This window comes from Canis aureus, chromosome 17 (assembly GCF_053574225.1).
Source record: "Canis aureus isolate CA01 chromosome 17, VMU_Caureus_v.1.0, whole genome shotgun sequence".
Classification (NCBI taxonomy): Eukaryota; Metazoa; Chordata; class Mammalia; order Carnivora; family Canidae; genus Canis; species Canis aureus.
Window position 1 is genome coordinate 9,078,273 of NC_135627.1, and position 15,541 is coordinate 9,093,813.

Sequence of the window (15,541 nt, forward strand, 5' to 3'; positions counted from 1 at the left end):
ACTGAGCCACCCAGGCGTCTCATACATTTTCATATTTTAAAAGTAAAATCTGAATACTAGGAAAAAATTATAACTACCTTATTAAAAAATAATCTTTAAAACAAAAAGATTCACGCAAAAGAAAAGAAATCATGGATACTGTTTATGATTTAATCATTTACTCAAAAAGTATTTATTGAGCACATAATGCATGCCAAGCACCATGACATTTTGATTACGGCTTAATAAATAGACAACCTTCTGGAATGCAGCCAAATATGCAAGTAAACTGGGGCCCCTGGGTGGCTCAGTCAGTTGAGCATCTAACTTTTGGTTTTGGCTCAGGTCATGATCTCATGAGATATGACATTTAGACAGGCTCTGTGCTTAGGGTTGGGGGGGGGGGGAGTCTGTTTGAGGATTATCTCCCTCTGCCCCCCTTTATTCATGCCCTCTTGTGTAGGTTCTATCTCTAATAAATAATTTATGATAATAAATAACATTATAAAGCATTTTCTGGAAGGCATTTTCTAGGAGGTTTTATACATATAATCCCATTTTATTTTCAGCCACCCCATGAGACCTGTGTCATTATCTCATCTACAAATGAAAAAGCGGAGACAAAACAAGTAGCCTCCCTAGAGTCATAGGATACTAAGGGGTAGATGTGAGATCAAAAACAGGTTGTCAACCCTACACTGCTTCTATTGCTATTATGTTAATACTTACTATTATTACTATTCTCAATAATGCATTTGCCCAATGTACAGATACAAAGGTCCAACCTGGATGACTCAGACCCTCCCTTCCCTATCAGAATTACAGATGTCATGGGCTGCTGAGCAACACTACCCCTCTACTCTACCATCTACTGATCCAGGCTCTGGATAACAAAATAACAATAGAACAAAAGGGAACAAATCATTAGGGACCATCTCCCTTCTTCCCATGCCTTACTACTGTTGTTTATATAACCCAAATTCTATTTTCTCAAAGGCCAGCCAGAGATCCTTTCACACTCAAGAAATAAAATGCTGATAAACAGACTAAGCCCGGATTTTTCTCCTAGAAATGAAAATAAATTTACTTCTGTCCTTTCCATATCATTTCTCCACACCTTAGTATTTTCCTGTGCTCACATTATTCATGGAAAAACAAAGGACTGATAGGGAAAGAAATAGGACCTGTCTGCCTTTTTCATATTTTTGGTATCAATTTAAGAGGTGTTCAAAAAGTTATGGAAAATAAACCACTACATCCATTCATTAGGAACTATGCTGCTGCCAAATGTATATTCTATCCTACAGTGAGTTAAACAATGATGTGAGAAATAATAGGTGGTAGCAGCAGAAAAGAAAACAAAACTCATTCACCCACTAAAAGCAGTAGTAATTAATGGTGTAGCTTGAGCAGGAGATAAGCTTGACCCCAACTCCACACACCACCTGCTCCAGGTTTCTGTGGCTGTGGAGCCATCAGCAGATGCTCCAAGTTGAAGAATTTACTACTGAATTCCCTATTATCATTGTCTAGAAAGAGGAAGAAGGAAGATGAAGGTCCAATTGTATTTCTAGGCCTGCAGCCAAAGAAGAGACACCTGGAATTTCAAGTTAGAACATACTTTTCCATTGTCATTCAGTTCTATATTACTATTAGTATTCTAGGGTTAAAATAAGTTATGAACTAACCTAAGAATTGAACCACCAAGCCTATGCTGAGCACTTAGTATGTGATAGATACTGACCTGGGTGCTGAAAATATAGAAGTGAGAAAAACAGGCACATTTGGATGCTAAAAACTATAGAGACATTACAGGGTGTTATGAGAACACAGAGCAGGAGAAAGACCTGCTGCTTTTATTTTATTTTTTTATAGACTTATTCATTTTAGAGAGAGCATGCACAAGCAAGGGGAGAGTGAGAGACAAAGAATCTCAGGAAGACCCATGCTAAGTGTGGAGCCGAATGCAGGGCTCAATCCCCCTGACCCTGAGATCATAACTAGAGCTGAAATCAAGAGTCAGAAGCTTAACCAGCTGAGTCACCCAGGTGTCCGTGGTCTTAAGTAGAGAGTCAAAAGACTTCTTTGAAGAAATATGTATAAGTCCAAACTTACAAATTATATAATGGATCAAATATATATTACAAATATTTTTGTGAATCTCTGAGACACAAATGCTGTTTACTGAACATAGATGTTATATAAGTAATGCTTATCAATTTGCTTTTCCTAATCAAAAATTTTGCTGAAGTTCTTAATTCTAAGCATTATGTTGTTGTGTATTTCACCTCTGGCATTGCTTCAAATAAGGTTCTTCTTCGCTTGGTAAATTCTTTCATATCAGTCAAGATTTCATGCTTTATTTCAAGAGGCAGGCTGCTAAAGTCTTCAGACTCAATATCTATGGCATGAGGATTATGAAAGAACTCTTCCTGTAAAGAGTAAAATGTAACTATGAAATTTACATTTCATTCACTTAATTCTATTTATCCTGATATTTATTGCACCTACTGTAGACATAGTTCTACGAAATCTACAACAGACTAAACACAGTTGTACATAACCTGCAACAAGTATCAGAGAATAGGTAGATTAGGGAATATATCCATTCACTCACTCAATTCACTAAGAAGAAAAAAATACTTACCAGACACTCCTAATGTGCCAGGCACTGTTCTAGGTGCTAGGGTACTGGGCAGATCATGCCAGATAAGGTCCCTACTCTTAGGCATGGAGAAAGACATATGATAACCAAACAAATAAATAAATGAACAAGAAAATAAAGCAGGTTAATCTGATACGAGAGTAGATTAGGAGAAGAGGAAGAGAGACAACATTTGTTAAAGAAGACCTCATTAAAAAATGACATGTGAGCAGGGACTTGAAAGACACCAACAAGACTGATCAATGACATCCCAGGCCGCAGGAATAGCAAGTACAAGGGCAGTAAGGCAGGGATTCAAAAGGCAGGCTTTTGGATTTGAACAATATCTGTAACTCCCTTAATTAGATTAGCTTTGTTTTGTTCTTAACCTATAATCAAAAATGAAATGATAAGTGAGAAATTCAGACATCAAAAAGTAAAAAACTTTTCTAAATTTTAAATAATTACCAAAAATAATTTAAAACTCTTCATTCGTAAAGAAAATAAAATAATACAATTTGCTGTCTTATATGTAGGTATGTTGTATAGGTGTACGTGCAAGTCAGCCGGCACTTAGGCCAGTCAAGCTCAGAACACCCCGTGCTTCCCCCACACTAAGGGAGCACCTTTCTGTTCCCATCAGCCCTCCGAGGTAGGCATCGTTAGTATTTTTGTTTTACAAAAAAAAAAAAAAGAAAGAAAAGAAGAGAAGAGAAGAGAAGAGAAGAGAAGAGAAGAGAAGAGAAGAGAAGAGAAAAGGAAAAAAAGAAAAGGGAAATAAAGCCTTGGAGAAGTTAAATTGTCTAAGAACACATAGCTAGGCACAGAACAGTCCGTACCTAAATGCACGTCTTTTTAATCACAATGTTCATGGTCTTCACCACGACTGCTGTCATTTGCTGTATTAATAATGCAGAAGTTGAGGCTTGTACCTCAAAAGTCTTATTACAGTACATTAATTTGTAAAAATGTCATTCATTAAAATATTTGAGGTGATGGTTTTAAAACATGACCACAGATTCTCGGACACTCTTTCATCTAATTCCTCTCCCCTTAAATAGGGGCTGGCCTCACTGACCAACTTCTCCCAGACAGAATGCACACAGGAGGGAGGCAGCACTACATCCGAAGCTGGCTAGGAAAGGCCGCAGCACTCTGCCAGCCACTTGTTCTTGGGATGCTTGCCTTTGGAACAAAGTGCCATGCTGTGAATGAGCCCAGGCCACACGGAGAAGCCACAGGCAGGTGTTTGGATGGGCAGCCAGCATCAACTGCCAGACACGTGAGTAAGGAAGCCCTGGAGGGGACTTCAGCCCCAGCTACGGACTGCCTGCATTTACACGGGATCACGTGCGGAGAGGACTGCCTTGCTGAGCTAAACAGCACCCGGAACGGCGAGAGGAGGGTGACAAACAACCGTTTTCGTGCCACCAAGCAACGGATACCTAGAACATAGGCACAGACATACATTCACATATATATGCATGCATGTATACCTAACATGTACACACACCCAAATACACACAGATACTCAACCATAAGGAGTGGGGTGGGAGAATGGGCTGATACATACCAAAATGTTACCTGAAGTCATTTATGGGTAGTACGTTTTCTCTATTTTTACACAAGTAGGTATTACTATGTATACTTATTGTTTGTTTAGTTGTTGGTTGTAAAAGAAAGATGGCTTATTTTGGATATCCACGTATGCATAATGGCAAATGCCATATAAATAGGCAAAACGTGTATGGGTGCCTGTGTATTTGTACAGACAAACACATGCATATACACATACACATATACACACACACAATAAAGAAGGCATCTATTTTTTTTTTTACCAGGAACTTCCATAAATTCATACTACCTCATTATTCATTTTCGTGTCATTCACTTCAAATAACAGAATATATTCTGAATTCAAAAATTACATTAAGTACCTGTAATGCTTGTTTTTGACTCATTCTTTCTTGCCATTCTCTTTCATCTTCTTCTTCTGAACTGAAAGTCAAGCATACATTTATCGTATCTATGATTTAATGATAACTTATAAAAATATTTCCTGAGCAAGGGGCCACTAGTTGTAGGAGCTACAATGGTACCTAAGATGGCATGATACGTGCTGTCATTGTTCCCACAGCCAGTCAGGAGGGGACACATGCCAGAGAGCAACCACAATACGATCTAACGATGTCCATCACAAAGGAGGAGCAGGTTGCTAAAGTTGCAATAAGGGGAATTATCTCACTCCAAAGTGGATTGGCGGGGTGGGGTGGGGGGGTCCTAAAGTTTTCTGGAATCTCTGGCAATTGCACTGCTTGGACTTAGCCACAAATAAGAAAGGTACAGTTGTAGAGTCTGGGGAACATTCATGGAGACAAGTGTTCCATGCAGCAACACTACATCCTATAAACATCTGGAAACAAGGGAAAGAAAGCCTGCCTGGAGATGATAGAGAGGACCTGGTGAGGTTGGAGAAGCATGTGATTAAGAGGATGAAGTTTTATCCTAAAGAAATGAGAAGCTGGGAAGCATTTCAAGCTCTGAAATGAAATTATCAGGTTTGGGTTTTAAGAGCTTCTACACCACAAAGCAGAGATTGAACTTGGTGGGTAGGGGTTCCAGCAAAAAGGGAAGATCAAAGACAGAGAAAGAAGTGAGGAGGAGCATACTTCTTGAGCGGCCAACAAGAGAATTCTGGTCTGTTTGGTTAGTTTCTCACTCTAAGTTAATATATAAACATTCTGATATTCTTTGAGTTTGCTTAATGTGAGCTTGTTCTATACAGCCTGATCATCTATAGAACTCTAGAGAACTCTAGATAAACAGAACTGGCCTGATTCGAAAGCTACCTGGTGTCTCCAGAGCCCCTGAGAAAGGAATGCAGGCAGGTGAGGGCAGAGACACACTTCCTGGCCCCCCTCCTGCACTTCAGCCACAGAAGCCACTGATAGTGAACAGGGACCCAGAGGGACAGTCCACAGAGGAGCCTGAGAAAGTGGCCAGAGAGGTGCCCAGATAGCAGGACAACACAAATGCCACGTCACGTGCAGCTGAAAAGTACAGTAAGCTGACACCTGCGAAGTACCTACTAGATTTAGCAAGGATGTTGTGTGTCATCTTGTAGCGTGGTGGTGACAGAAAGATGACTCGAGCTGAGAAACAGGCAGAGACGACAAGTGTAAGCAAAGGATAGGAAAAATGGAAATCCACACCTTCATAAATTACACAGGAACAGTGCTAACACAGGGTCTGCAGAATGAAGAGACAAACCAACACAAACTACCAAACCACAAGGACAAGTTAGTAACTAAAAATCTTAGTCTTTGAAAAACATTCTAAAAGGTGTTGAGAATGCATTTTCAGATGCATTAATTCCTACATGTCTTATCATGTAGATAAAAACATAAATATAGACAATTACTAGTTTTAAACAGTTAAACATTTACCTATTTTTCTCTTCCTTCTGTAAAGGTGGCAAAACATAGATGTCATCTTCTCTTCGAACTTGAGTAAGACTGGGGAGTGCTTCGTCTCTGAAAAGCACACACAGACTTAAGCAGAGGTGACAGGAAATAGGATGTTGAGTCAGTAAGATGCCCCAACTGAGGACATAGGCACTGAGGAGGGGGTGAGAGGGGGGAAAACACAGGGCTGTAGCAGGTTCACCCTGCAGCCCTGGCTGCTGCTGTTAAAGCAAGCATGCCCTCAGGAGAATGGAAAACTCACTGGAGCTCTGGCTCCAGGCACCTCAGCCAGGGCCTCATCTGCAGGCACAGAGATGCATCTAATCAAAGTATAAAGTGCCCACAACCACTACCACAGCTTTCCATTCTCATATCAGAGCTGATCTTCACCGAACAGAGAATTTTCACAACTTCCAGTTACTGAGTCCAATGGATAGCCCACTTATTCCTCTGATTTCACTCTCTGTGATCTGCAAGTTAAAATCAGGGAAAGGGAACCACAGGAATCCAACACAAAAACTAAAAGCTCTTAATCTTCAAAAGTAATGTAATTTGCTTCTTGCCTTTTGCTTTTTAAGGCAGTTTTGATAGCCTGTCTTTTCAAAAATGTTTTCAAAAGCTTCTCTGTCGTTTTTCTGGAGTCGGTGGCTGCCAAATCCTTTCTATGCCTTCTCTTAGCCTGTGAAAACAAAGGACACAAGACTGTTTCAGGGAGTTAGTATATTAAAAACATTTCTGTGACTTTTCTCCATAGGATTTAGTTTGTCTGAGTTTTCAGATTATGACTGCTTTAGTATTTCCTCCCAACCGTCACATCAGTGGGTATGTTCCTGCTACGCAAAAGACAGATGTCTCCATCTCCCTACGACTAAACGGACTGGCTAGGATATAGTGTTTGGGAAAGTATTACTTTCAGTTTCTTTTAAATAGCCTTTAACATCCCCCAGAAGCCTAAAACTTATTAGTATATAATTAAGCAAATGTCTCTCAAAAGGGGTTATTAACATATTCTTTAAAATTGCCAAAACCAATCTGATACTGATCTTTATAAAAATACATTACTTGGGGCTCCCGGTGGCTCAGCCAGTTAAGCTTCCAACTCCTAACTTCATGACTCCAGTCATGATCTCTGGGTCATGGGAATGAGCTCTGTGTCAGAACCATGCTCAGCAGGGAGTATGCTTGAGATTCTCTCTCCCTCTGCCTCTGCCCCTCCCCCTGCTCTTCCTCTCGCTTTCTCTCAAAGAAAATAAAAATCAAAATTAAAAAGTACATTACTAACATGCCATTCTGTCCCTCAACATTCAAGATTATATCATATGAAATCCTAAAATGTACAGAAGAATCTTGTAAGAAATGTCCATGCAGGAAAAAATGGAATACTCTCCATGCTTATGATGGAATATAAGAAGGAAATACCAAAACATTATTTTCCTTTCTTTCTTTTTTTTAATTAAAATATAACAGACATAGAACACTGTGGAAAGTTTAAGATATACAATGTGTTGATTTGGTACACTTATATATTACAAAATGATTACTATAGTAGTGTTAGCTAAAACCTTTATCATGGGGCTGGGGAATTAGGGAGATGTTTACTAGTAGATAAATTCTGGAGTTCTTTTTTCCTGTCTAATCCTTCCAAGGAGTTCCTGATAGAATGTGCCTTGGATAATTTAAAACTGTAACATGCAAGTCTAGATAGACCTTTTATTGGGGGAACAAATGTCTCCAAACATTTACTGATCCTTACTCTTATCCTACATCCTCACTAAATTAGACAATGTCTGTCTGGTGTGATTATGAAGTGATGAACTGGCATTTTCAACACATAAAAAGTCCTATGTTCAAATGGGTGCTGTCATGGGCAGTGGGGGGCAAGGCGGGGGTTACACAATTACTCCAAAGCTCACAACTTTGTTCCAATATTGTTTCAAACTACTTTCAGAATGAAGAAACTCAGTGTCATTCTTTTACATCCTGGCCAACTTCCTTCCTCAATAATCCACATTAGTCACACCTGGCACCACATAAAATCCAATTAGTCTTTAAACACTGAGGACCCACGCTCTCAAATTCATGGAGGCATCTCCCCAACAGACTATCATACTCAGCAGCACAACTGAAACACACGTAGAACACCTAAGATATTCTAAAAGGAAAACTCTCAAATGTAAGGATTTAGTCATTCTATTAAAAGCTGAATTTTATCACTACACCCAGGATATAGTCTCACAAATAATTGTTTAAAAAAAAATGTTGATGTGTTCAAGATAAATTTTTTTTAAAAGTTGAAATTAAGTTGGATATATGTCAAAATAAGTCTTGGCATCCAAAATTCTACAGAGAAAACTAAAGTTCTATGTTTCTCTAAGAATGCAGAAAGAAAAAAAATGATTCTTACCAAAGTCTGTTTCTTCAATAGTGGAGCATCCCCATCAAATACAAAAATAGGACGAATTCGAAAAAATAAGAGTTTGCAGAGCCGATGAAACAAAGTGAGAAGATGAGCATTTCCTATTGAGTTCCCATGGCAATCCCGGACCCCTCTTAGTGCCTGGTTTAACCAAATGCTAATATCTGGAAAAATTGTTAATGGAAAGTATTTTGGAATTTCTTCCCTCATCCCCACAACTTCAAGTTCTAGTAACTGATATCATCTAGACCCTGAAACTAAGCCCCATCAGTTCATGAGAAATTGAAAAATGTTGAGCCCTAATAGAATCTACCTAAAATCAGTTTATTTGAACTCTCATTACTACTATTCACAGACTGTATGTAAAACCATACATCAATATATGTGTGATTTAAAAAAAATCTAATTGTAAACAGTTGCTTCTTCAAAAAAACTAATAATCTCTACATTATTTTAGTAAATTAAGCACAACTCTTCTGGGGAACAATTTGACAATATTAGCAAAAAATGTAAAAACTGGCATTTCTATTTTACTACTTCTATTTCCAGGCACTTTATTCTCAGAAAATCATCATATAGTCACAATTAAAGTTACTTCTAAGAATGCTTACAGTGATGAAAATATGAAAAACAATGGAAAAGTTTTCCAACAGGTCTTTACTTAAACTGAACTATGATATACGGATTTGCTGGAATATCAAACAGCCCTCAAAACTGGAAGCTATGGCAGCATGTATAGTGATAAGAAAGACTAAATATTAAAGGACATGAAACAGCTTACAGGACTATGGAATGCATAATTACGTTTTATAATATACATGGTATGTTAAATATGAAAAACTAGAAGTTCAGATGCCAAAATATGAACAATAGTTAGCTCTTTTGCAATTTTAAGTAATTTATGTTTTCCTGGATTTAACTTTTGTAAAAAATGCTTCTTACTAAATTATTTCCTATTTGTCCATCAGATGGACAGGGTGATGTTGGTTTTCCTGCTCTCCATCTCTCTACCCACTCCTCTAACTTGCTGCTCAGGCATGACTTCAGCAGAGCTCTCCTGAGCCCCCAGCCCTTCCTCCTGCTGCACTGGCTCCCCAGGCTACCTTAGCACCTCCACACCACACCCTCTCTATCCAGTAGGCTGCCCCAGGACTCTGTCCTGACTCCTAGACTAGATGGCCTAGTTGACATCTCTACCTGGTGCCTTGCATACATTCCCAACTTGACATAATCAAAACTAAACTCCACATCTATTTTTTTCTTTTATTCCTATTTATTTACCTACTTAAATTCAAGGTAATTACCATATACTGCATTATTAGTTTCAGGGGTGGAATTTAGTGATTCATCAGTTGCATACAATACCCAGTGCTCATTACACCACATGCCTTCCTTAATGCCCATCGCCCAGTTATCCCATCCCCCCTGCCCACCTCCCCTCCAGGGACCCTCGGTTTGCTTCCTAGAGTTACGAGTGTCTCTCTTATGGTTTGCCTCCTTCTCCACATCTTTTCCACCAGGCTGCTTATGCCCCCATTGCAGAGAATGTCACCCCCATTCACCAGAGCCAGAATGCTGTCATCCCCAACGCTCCCCTCATCCAAACACTACCAGCTTCTATCAATTCCATCTTTTAATCTATCTTGAAGAGAGATTTTTCCTGCCTCCGGGGTCTTCTCACGTGCTCCTTCCTCTCTTAGCTTAGTTACCTCTGATTCACAGGTCTCAGTCTAATGGTCACTTCCTCAGCCCAGATAAAGACCTCCACTTATAGGCTCCTATTCAAAAATATATTACTTATTACATGACAGAAATCCCATTGGGGATACAGCCCTGAACGAAACAAAGGGTTTGCCCTCGTGGAGTTTACAATCTAATGGAGGGAAAAACCAGTGAGATCCATGTCTTGTTTAGCTAGACCACACTTCTGTGCAAGGCTCTCCCTTTCCGAGAGCATATAGGAGGCAACAAATACTTGATATTAAGTGAGCTGAATAGTATTTAAATAGATGTACATTACCTAATTTATAACCATAAAACAAATTAGACCCATCAACAATTAACTCAATAAACACTGTGTAACAAAGTAACTAGTGGAAAGCAAGCTATTATTCTACTCATTCCAATATTTGAGTGCTACTATGTGCTAGCATAGTGGCCCAAATTCTTGGGATAGAATAGCAAACAATAGCCCTGAACAGGGTGCCTGTGTGGCTCAATCAGTTAGGTGTCTGCCTTCGGCTCAGGTCATGATCCCAGGGTCCTTGGATCGAGCCCCATGTCAGGCTCCCTGCTCAGTGGAGAGTCTGCTTCTCCCTCTCCCTCTGCTTTTCCCCCCTCCTGTTCTTTCTCTCTTCAATAATAAAATCTTAAAAAAAAAAAAAAAAAACAGAGCCCTGAAAGTAACAGATAGGGTGTCTGAATCCAAGCTTGTACTCTAATGGGGAAGATGAACAATTAAAAAGGAAAAAAATAAAGTAACAGAAAAATTATAGATATAATACATATAGATATATTATATAATATAAAAAAGTAAATAGAGCAGAGTAAAAGGACATGAGCGGGGGTCAATGACTAATTAGGGAAGGCCTATGTGAAGAATTAGCAGAGAGCTGAATGAACAGGAGCAGCGAACGTTAATGTCCTAGAAGAGAAGCACGATTCCATCAAAGGACAATATGGCAAGAACATAGCCCCAGGAACAAGAGAGTTGATGAGGGTGTACAGCCCCTGGGCCATGACTTAAAGATCACCCTAGCGACAAGTGGGCAATAAACTAGAAGGAAACTAGTTTTAAAACTAGTTATAATAGGCCTAGTAAAGTGACAATGAGAAGTAGCAGGTTAAAGATTTACCTTGGAAGTAGGATTTGGTGATGACTTTGTACTGTACTGGATAAGTATTTCTGCTTGCTACACTGCTGTACAGGATTAAGTTTCCACTTAAACCATTACTTTAAATGCTATAATCAATGAGAAAATCTATTTTCAGATCAGTGGCTCTCAACTCTGCTACCCTTTCAAACTCGATATAAAGCTTTTAAGACAGAGATTACTAGCATTCATATGTTTAAAATTCAAAATCTAGACTTTTTTTAATTAATCATACGTAGTCTCAAAGTTGAAAGTTCCATCTTAAAATTATTTTTTAAAATATATGTAAAATTAGGCATTCTGAAAATATATGAATAAGACTTCAGCCCAGGGCCTGATCCTGGAGACCCCAGATCAAGTCCCATGTCAGGCTCCCTGCATGGAGCCTGTTTCTTCCTCTGCCTGTGTCTTGGTCTCTCTCTCTCTCTCTCTCTCTCTGTCTGTCGCTCTCTGTGTGTGTGTCTCCCATGAATAAATAAATAAAATCTTAAAAAAAAAAAAAAGACTTGTCTAATTTCAGTAAGTCTATAAAAAAAAAAAAAAAAAGGAACAGCTGGAAAAAAATTAAATCCACAGCAAAGCCAGAAACATTTTATAGATAAGACCCAAAGGACCAATAACATTCTGAAATGAAAGGTAAATTACTTTAGTTCTATTGGTAGGTGACTTACAATTTAATACCAATTAGTGTGCATAGCTTAAAGAGAGTGTAATATTTTGCTAAGAGACGTAAATGCATTTTACAAATGCATTTTGTATGCTAATATTCATAAGAAACTAAAGTTAAACTCTTAATTGTTATTGGGCACATTTAGATTGGATAAATAAACAAGACACTCACTTATAGATGGTTTTAAAAAATGTATTTTAGGGATCCCTGGGTGGCGCAGCGGTTTGGTGCCTGCCTTTGGCCCAGGCTGTGATCCTGGAGTCCCGGGATCGAGTCCCACATCGGGCTCCCGGTGCATGGAGCCTGCTTCTCCCTCTGCCTATGTCTCTGCCTCTCTCTCTCTCTCTCTCTGTGACTATCATAAATAAATAAAAATTTTAAAAAAATGTATTTTAAGGATCCACGAGTAACTTATGAACCTAGTACGTCGTAGATAATTTCTTAACAAAAAAGACCAAAAAAATGGAATATAGGTCAGATATTTTAATTCAAATTCCCATGAAAATGAAACAAAGCAAAATCAATTATAAAACAGCAATCAAATATTCTTTTACATATATTTTTATACACATACGTATATAAATGAGATTGTAATTATAAGTGAAAGATCTTTGACAGTCCTCTTTAAATGATTTGTTCTTTCAGAAAAACTTAATAACCTCATGAAAATCATTTCATGTCCCAAAAGAGCTCCTGGGTCATCTAAAAATAATCTAAATTCTAAATTAAATGATTTGGGATCCCTGGGTGGCGCAGCGGTTTGGTGCCTGCCTTTGGCCCAGGGCGTGATCCTGGAGACCCGGGATCGAATCCCACATCGGGCTCCAGGTGCATGGAGCCTGCTTCTCCCTCTGCCTATGTCTCTGCCTCTCTCTCTCTCTCTGTGTGACTATCATAAATAAAAAATTTTTAAAAAATTAATTAATTAATTAAATGATTTACCTTCCTTACTTTGGACAACTTCCTAAAAAATTAGAATGCTGAACTTCATGTGTCATCTTAAAGATTTTATAAATTGTTAATTCTTCATAGGGGCTGCAACATAAAATGCCTAAGTCTTTGCTGAAGTTTAAAGGGTTCCTGTCACTGAAAACTGCGCTTTCCTCCAGGTACAGGTCTATGATGAAAATCTTTAGGAAGCAGTGATTTGAAGAACCACTAGAGGGCAACAATAGCACATGTGCTTAAAAAACAACCACCAGCACCTTTCCCTTTCGCCTACGCATGGTATCCTGCATAAAAACTTTTCAGCAAGCCACAACTTGTTACAGACATAGTTCAAGATTATTCACACTGCTGAAAATATAATCATCATCTTAACTTTAATTTGAAAATTTTCAGTGTTCCACTATGAGTTGTCTCCAGGCTAAATAATGGTTCCTCTATGTGGCTCCTTTCGCAGAATTCTTACCCATTCTTAAACTGCATTTACCACCGACAAGAATTATTTACATGATTCTCTCCTTCACCTCCCTTATGAACTCCTAGGCTCATAAGTTCCCATGTAAAGAACTGGTGTAAGGTGCCACCAGCTTCCAGAACAGAACAGCCATTCAAAAAAAAAAGGAGGACGGAAAGGAGGAGAACGCTTAACAAATAAAAAAGACCAAACTTTCATGAATATTCATATTTTGATAAAGAAGACAAACATTTGGGAAGGCGTTGGGAGATGGGGTAACTAGGTGCTGGGCATTAGGGAGGGCACATGATGAGATGAGCACTGGGCATTATATTATATGTTGGCAAACTGAATTTAATTTTTTTTTTTTTTATGATAGTCACAGAGAGAGAGAGAGAGAGGCAGAGACACAGGCAGAGGGAGAAGCAGGCTCCATGCACCAGGAGCCCAACGTGGGATTCGATCCCGGGTCTCCAGGATCGCGCCCTGGGCCAAAGGCAGGCGCCAAACCTCTGCGCCACCCAGGGATCCCTGAATTTAATTTTTTTAAAATAATAAAAAAAGAAAAGGAATACAGGATCACAATTTAAAAAAAAAAAATTAAAACGTTTAATTCCAAAGACACCAAACCAGACAGATACACAAACGACAGTCCTTTAAAGTCCATCATAGAGACTAGGAGGAGAAAACAAAACAACCAACCGACCCCTGTTTCTCTTTTGAAGTCTTCCCAGTGTTGTACAACATCGCTTTCCTATTCCAAAACCCATAATTAAAAAAAAAAAAATAGTAAAAGTTACTTTTTAGGAAAAAAAAAAAGGTCCAACCCCTGTCCCCGCCACCCTTCTTCTAACAAGCCTAAGTGGAGCAGAAGTCGGGACAGCAAGTACGACTCCCGGCGGGGAAGTCCGCTGCAGGCTGATCTCCCAGCAGGGATCCTCCTTCTAAGCCTTACAATGTTCACTAAGCTCCTGTCCCTTACGCAACCCCTTTATGACTCACACCGACCCTGTGTGTGGATACCACCATCACTGCCACCTCCCAGACGACACACACACACCCTACGGGACAAAACCCGAGGTCGGCCAATCCTGGGTGGCCTGACCCCAAAGCAGGGAAGGGCAGACCCTCGGGGAGAGAAAAGGTCATCAAGGAGGTTCTCCTGCACCCCCCGAGTGCGCCTGGCATCCTGCCCGCCCCGCCCCGCCCCGCCCCGCCCCGCGCCGCGCCCAGTGGGGAGCCCACAGCGAGGAACTCCTGGCGAGAATCCCGCACCCGAGAACACGTCAAGGATACCCACGGCGAGGATCTTCCCTTCCAGGGTCTCCGGGCTGACCTGCCGCCCGGAGCACTCCAGCAGCTTCCAGAGCCCGTGGACCCCCATGAGGCTGCGGCGACGGGCGGCGCGGCAGGGGCGCAGTCGCCCTTCAATTCCAAGCCTCGCGCCCGGGGAAGACGGACGGTAACGCGGCCGCAGCGGTACTTCCGGGTGGCGACACTGCCTCACGGGAGAAAGGCGGGGCCAGAGAAGGGCCGGCGTCGGCAAGAGCAAGTCCTCCTCTCGCCCAAGGTTTGCCCCAAACCTACGCACTCTAAACGGAGGAGCGGTGGGGGCGCCGTCGGCGAGACGAACCGCCAGGAGGGGTTCCCCCACACAGCCTGTCTTCTGGAGTCAGTGCGTAAACTGACGCAAAACGGGAGCGCCCGCTTCCGTCTAATGCGGGCTCCAGACGGAAGTCCCGCCTCCTGGCTCACGTATATTGGCTGCGCCTCTCCAACCCCGGAAGCGGGGCGGGTTCCGTGGCTGTGTTTGTGTCCTGCTGTTCCCGAACCGCCTCCACGCGGGCATGGTCGCCGCTAACCGTTACCGCGATGCGGAGCATCTCCTCGCTGACGTGACAGCTCTCCACGTGGCTTTTGCGGATCACTTTCTCCCCGCCCGCCGCCAGGTGTGCAAACCCTTAATACCGACTGTTGTTTTACAGGAGAGGCGACCACAGAAAGGGGGATGCTTGGCTGAGGTTTTTAAACGAACACGTGTTTTGTCCGACACCCTGTAGTAGCTAGATAATAATAGGGCATCGTTTTTGTTT

At 40.7% G+C, this 15,541-nt stretch overlaps 1 protein-coding gene and 1 long non-coding RNA gene across 7 annotated transcripts in view; one reads left to right on the forward strand and one right to left on the reverse strand.

The window, feature by feature from the left end:
- ERCC5 (ERCC excision repair 5, endonuclease) overlaps window positions 1-15,149 on the reverse strand; it is a 33,620-nt gene extending 18,471 nt beyond the window's left edge. Inside the window, exons 1-6 of one of the 5 annotated variants that reach the window (XM_077855014.1) lie at window positions 14,745-15,149; window positions 8,495-8,670; window positions 6,654-6,769; window positions 6,073-6,159; window positions 4,564-4,624; window positions 2,268-2,411 (exon numbers count right to left, since the gene is read on the reverse strand). In XM_077855014.1, coding sequence (XP_077711140.1) covers window positions 2,268-2,411; window positions 4,564-4,624; window positions 6,073-6,159; window positions 6,654-6,769; window positions 8,495-8,670; window positions 14,745-14,832 — 672 coding nt within the window. In that variant the 5' untranslated portion in view covers window positions 14,833-15,149. Of the gene's footprint in view, window positions 1-2,267; window positions 2,412-3,808; window positions 4,069-4,563; window positions 4,625-6,072; window positions 6,166-6,653; window positions 6,770-8,494; window positions 8,671-14,723 lie in introns of those variants that run through there. The other 4 variants (XM_077855017.1, XM_077855016.1, XM_077855015.1 and 1 more) reach the window with 4 other exon arrangements.
- LOC144287751 (uncharacterized) overlaps window positions 14,484-15,541 on the forward strand; it is a 38,943-nt gene continuing 37,885 nt past the window's right edge. For both annotated transcript variants that reach the window (XR_013355514.1, XR_013355513.1), the window contains exon 1: window positions 14,484-15,397. This is a non-coding gene — a long non-coding RNA (uncharacterized LOC144287751). The remainder of the gene's footprint in view (window positions 15,398-15,541) is intronic.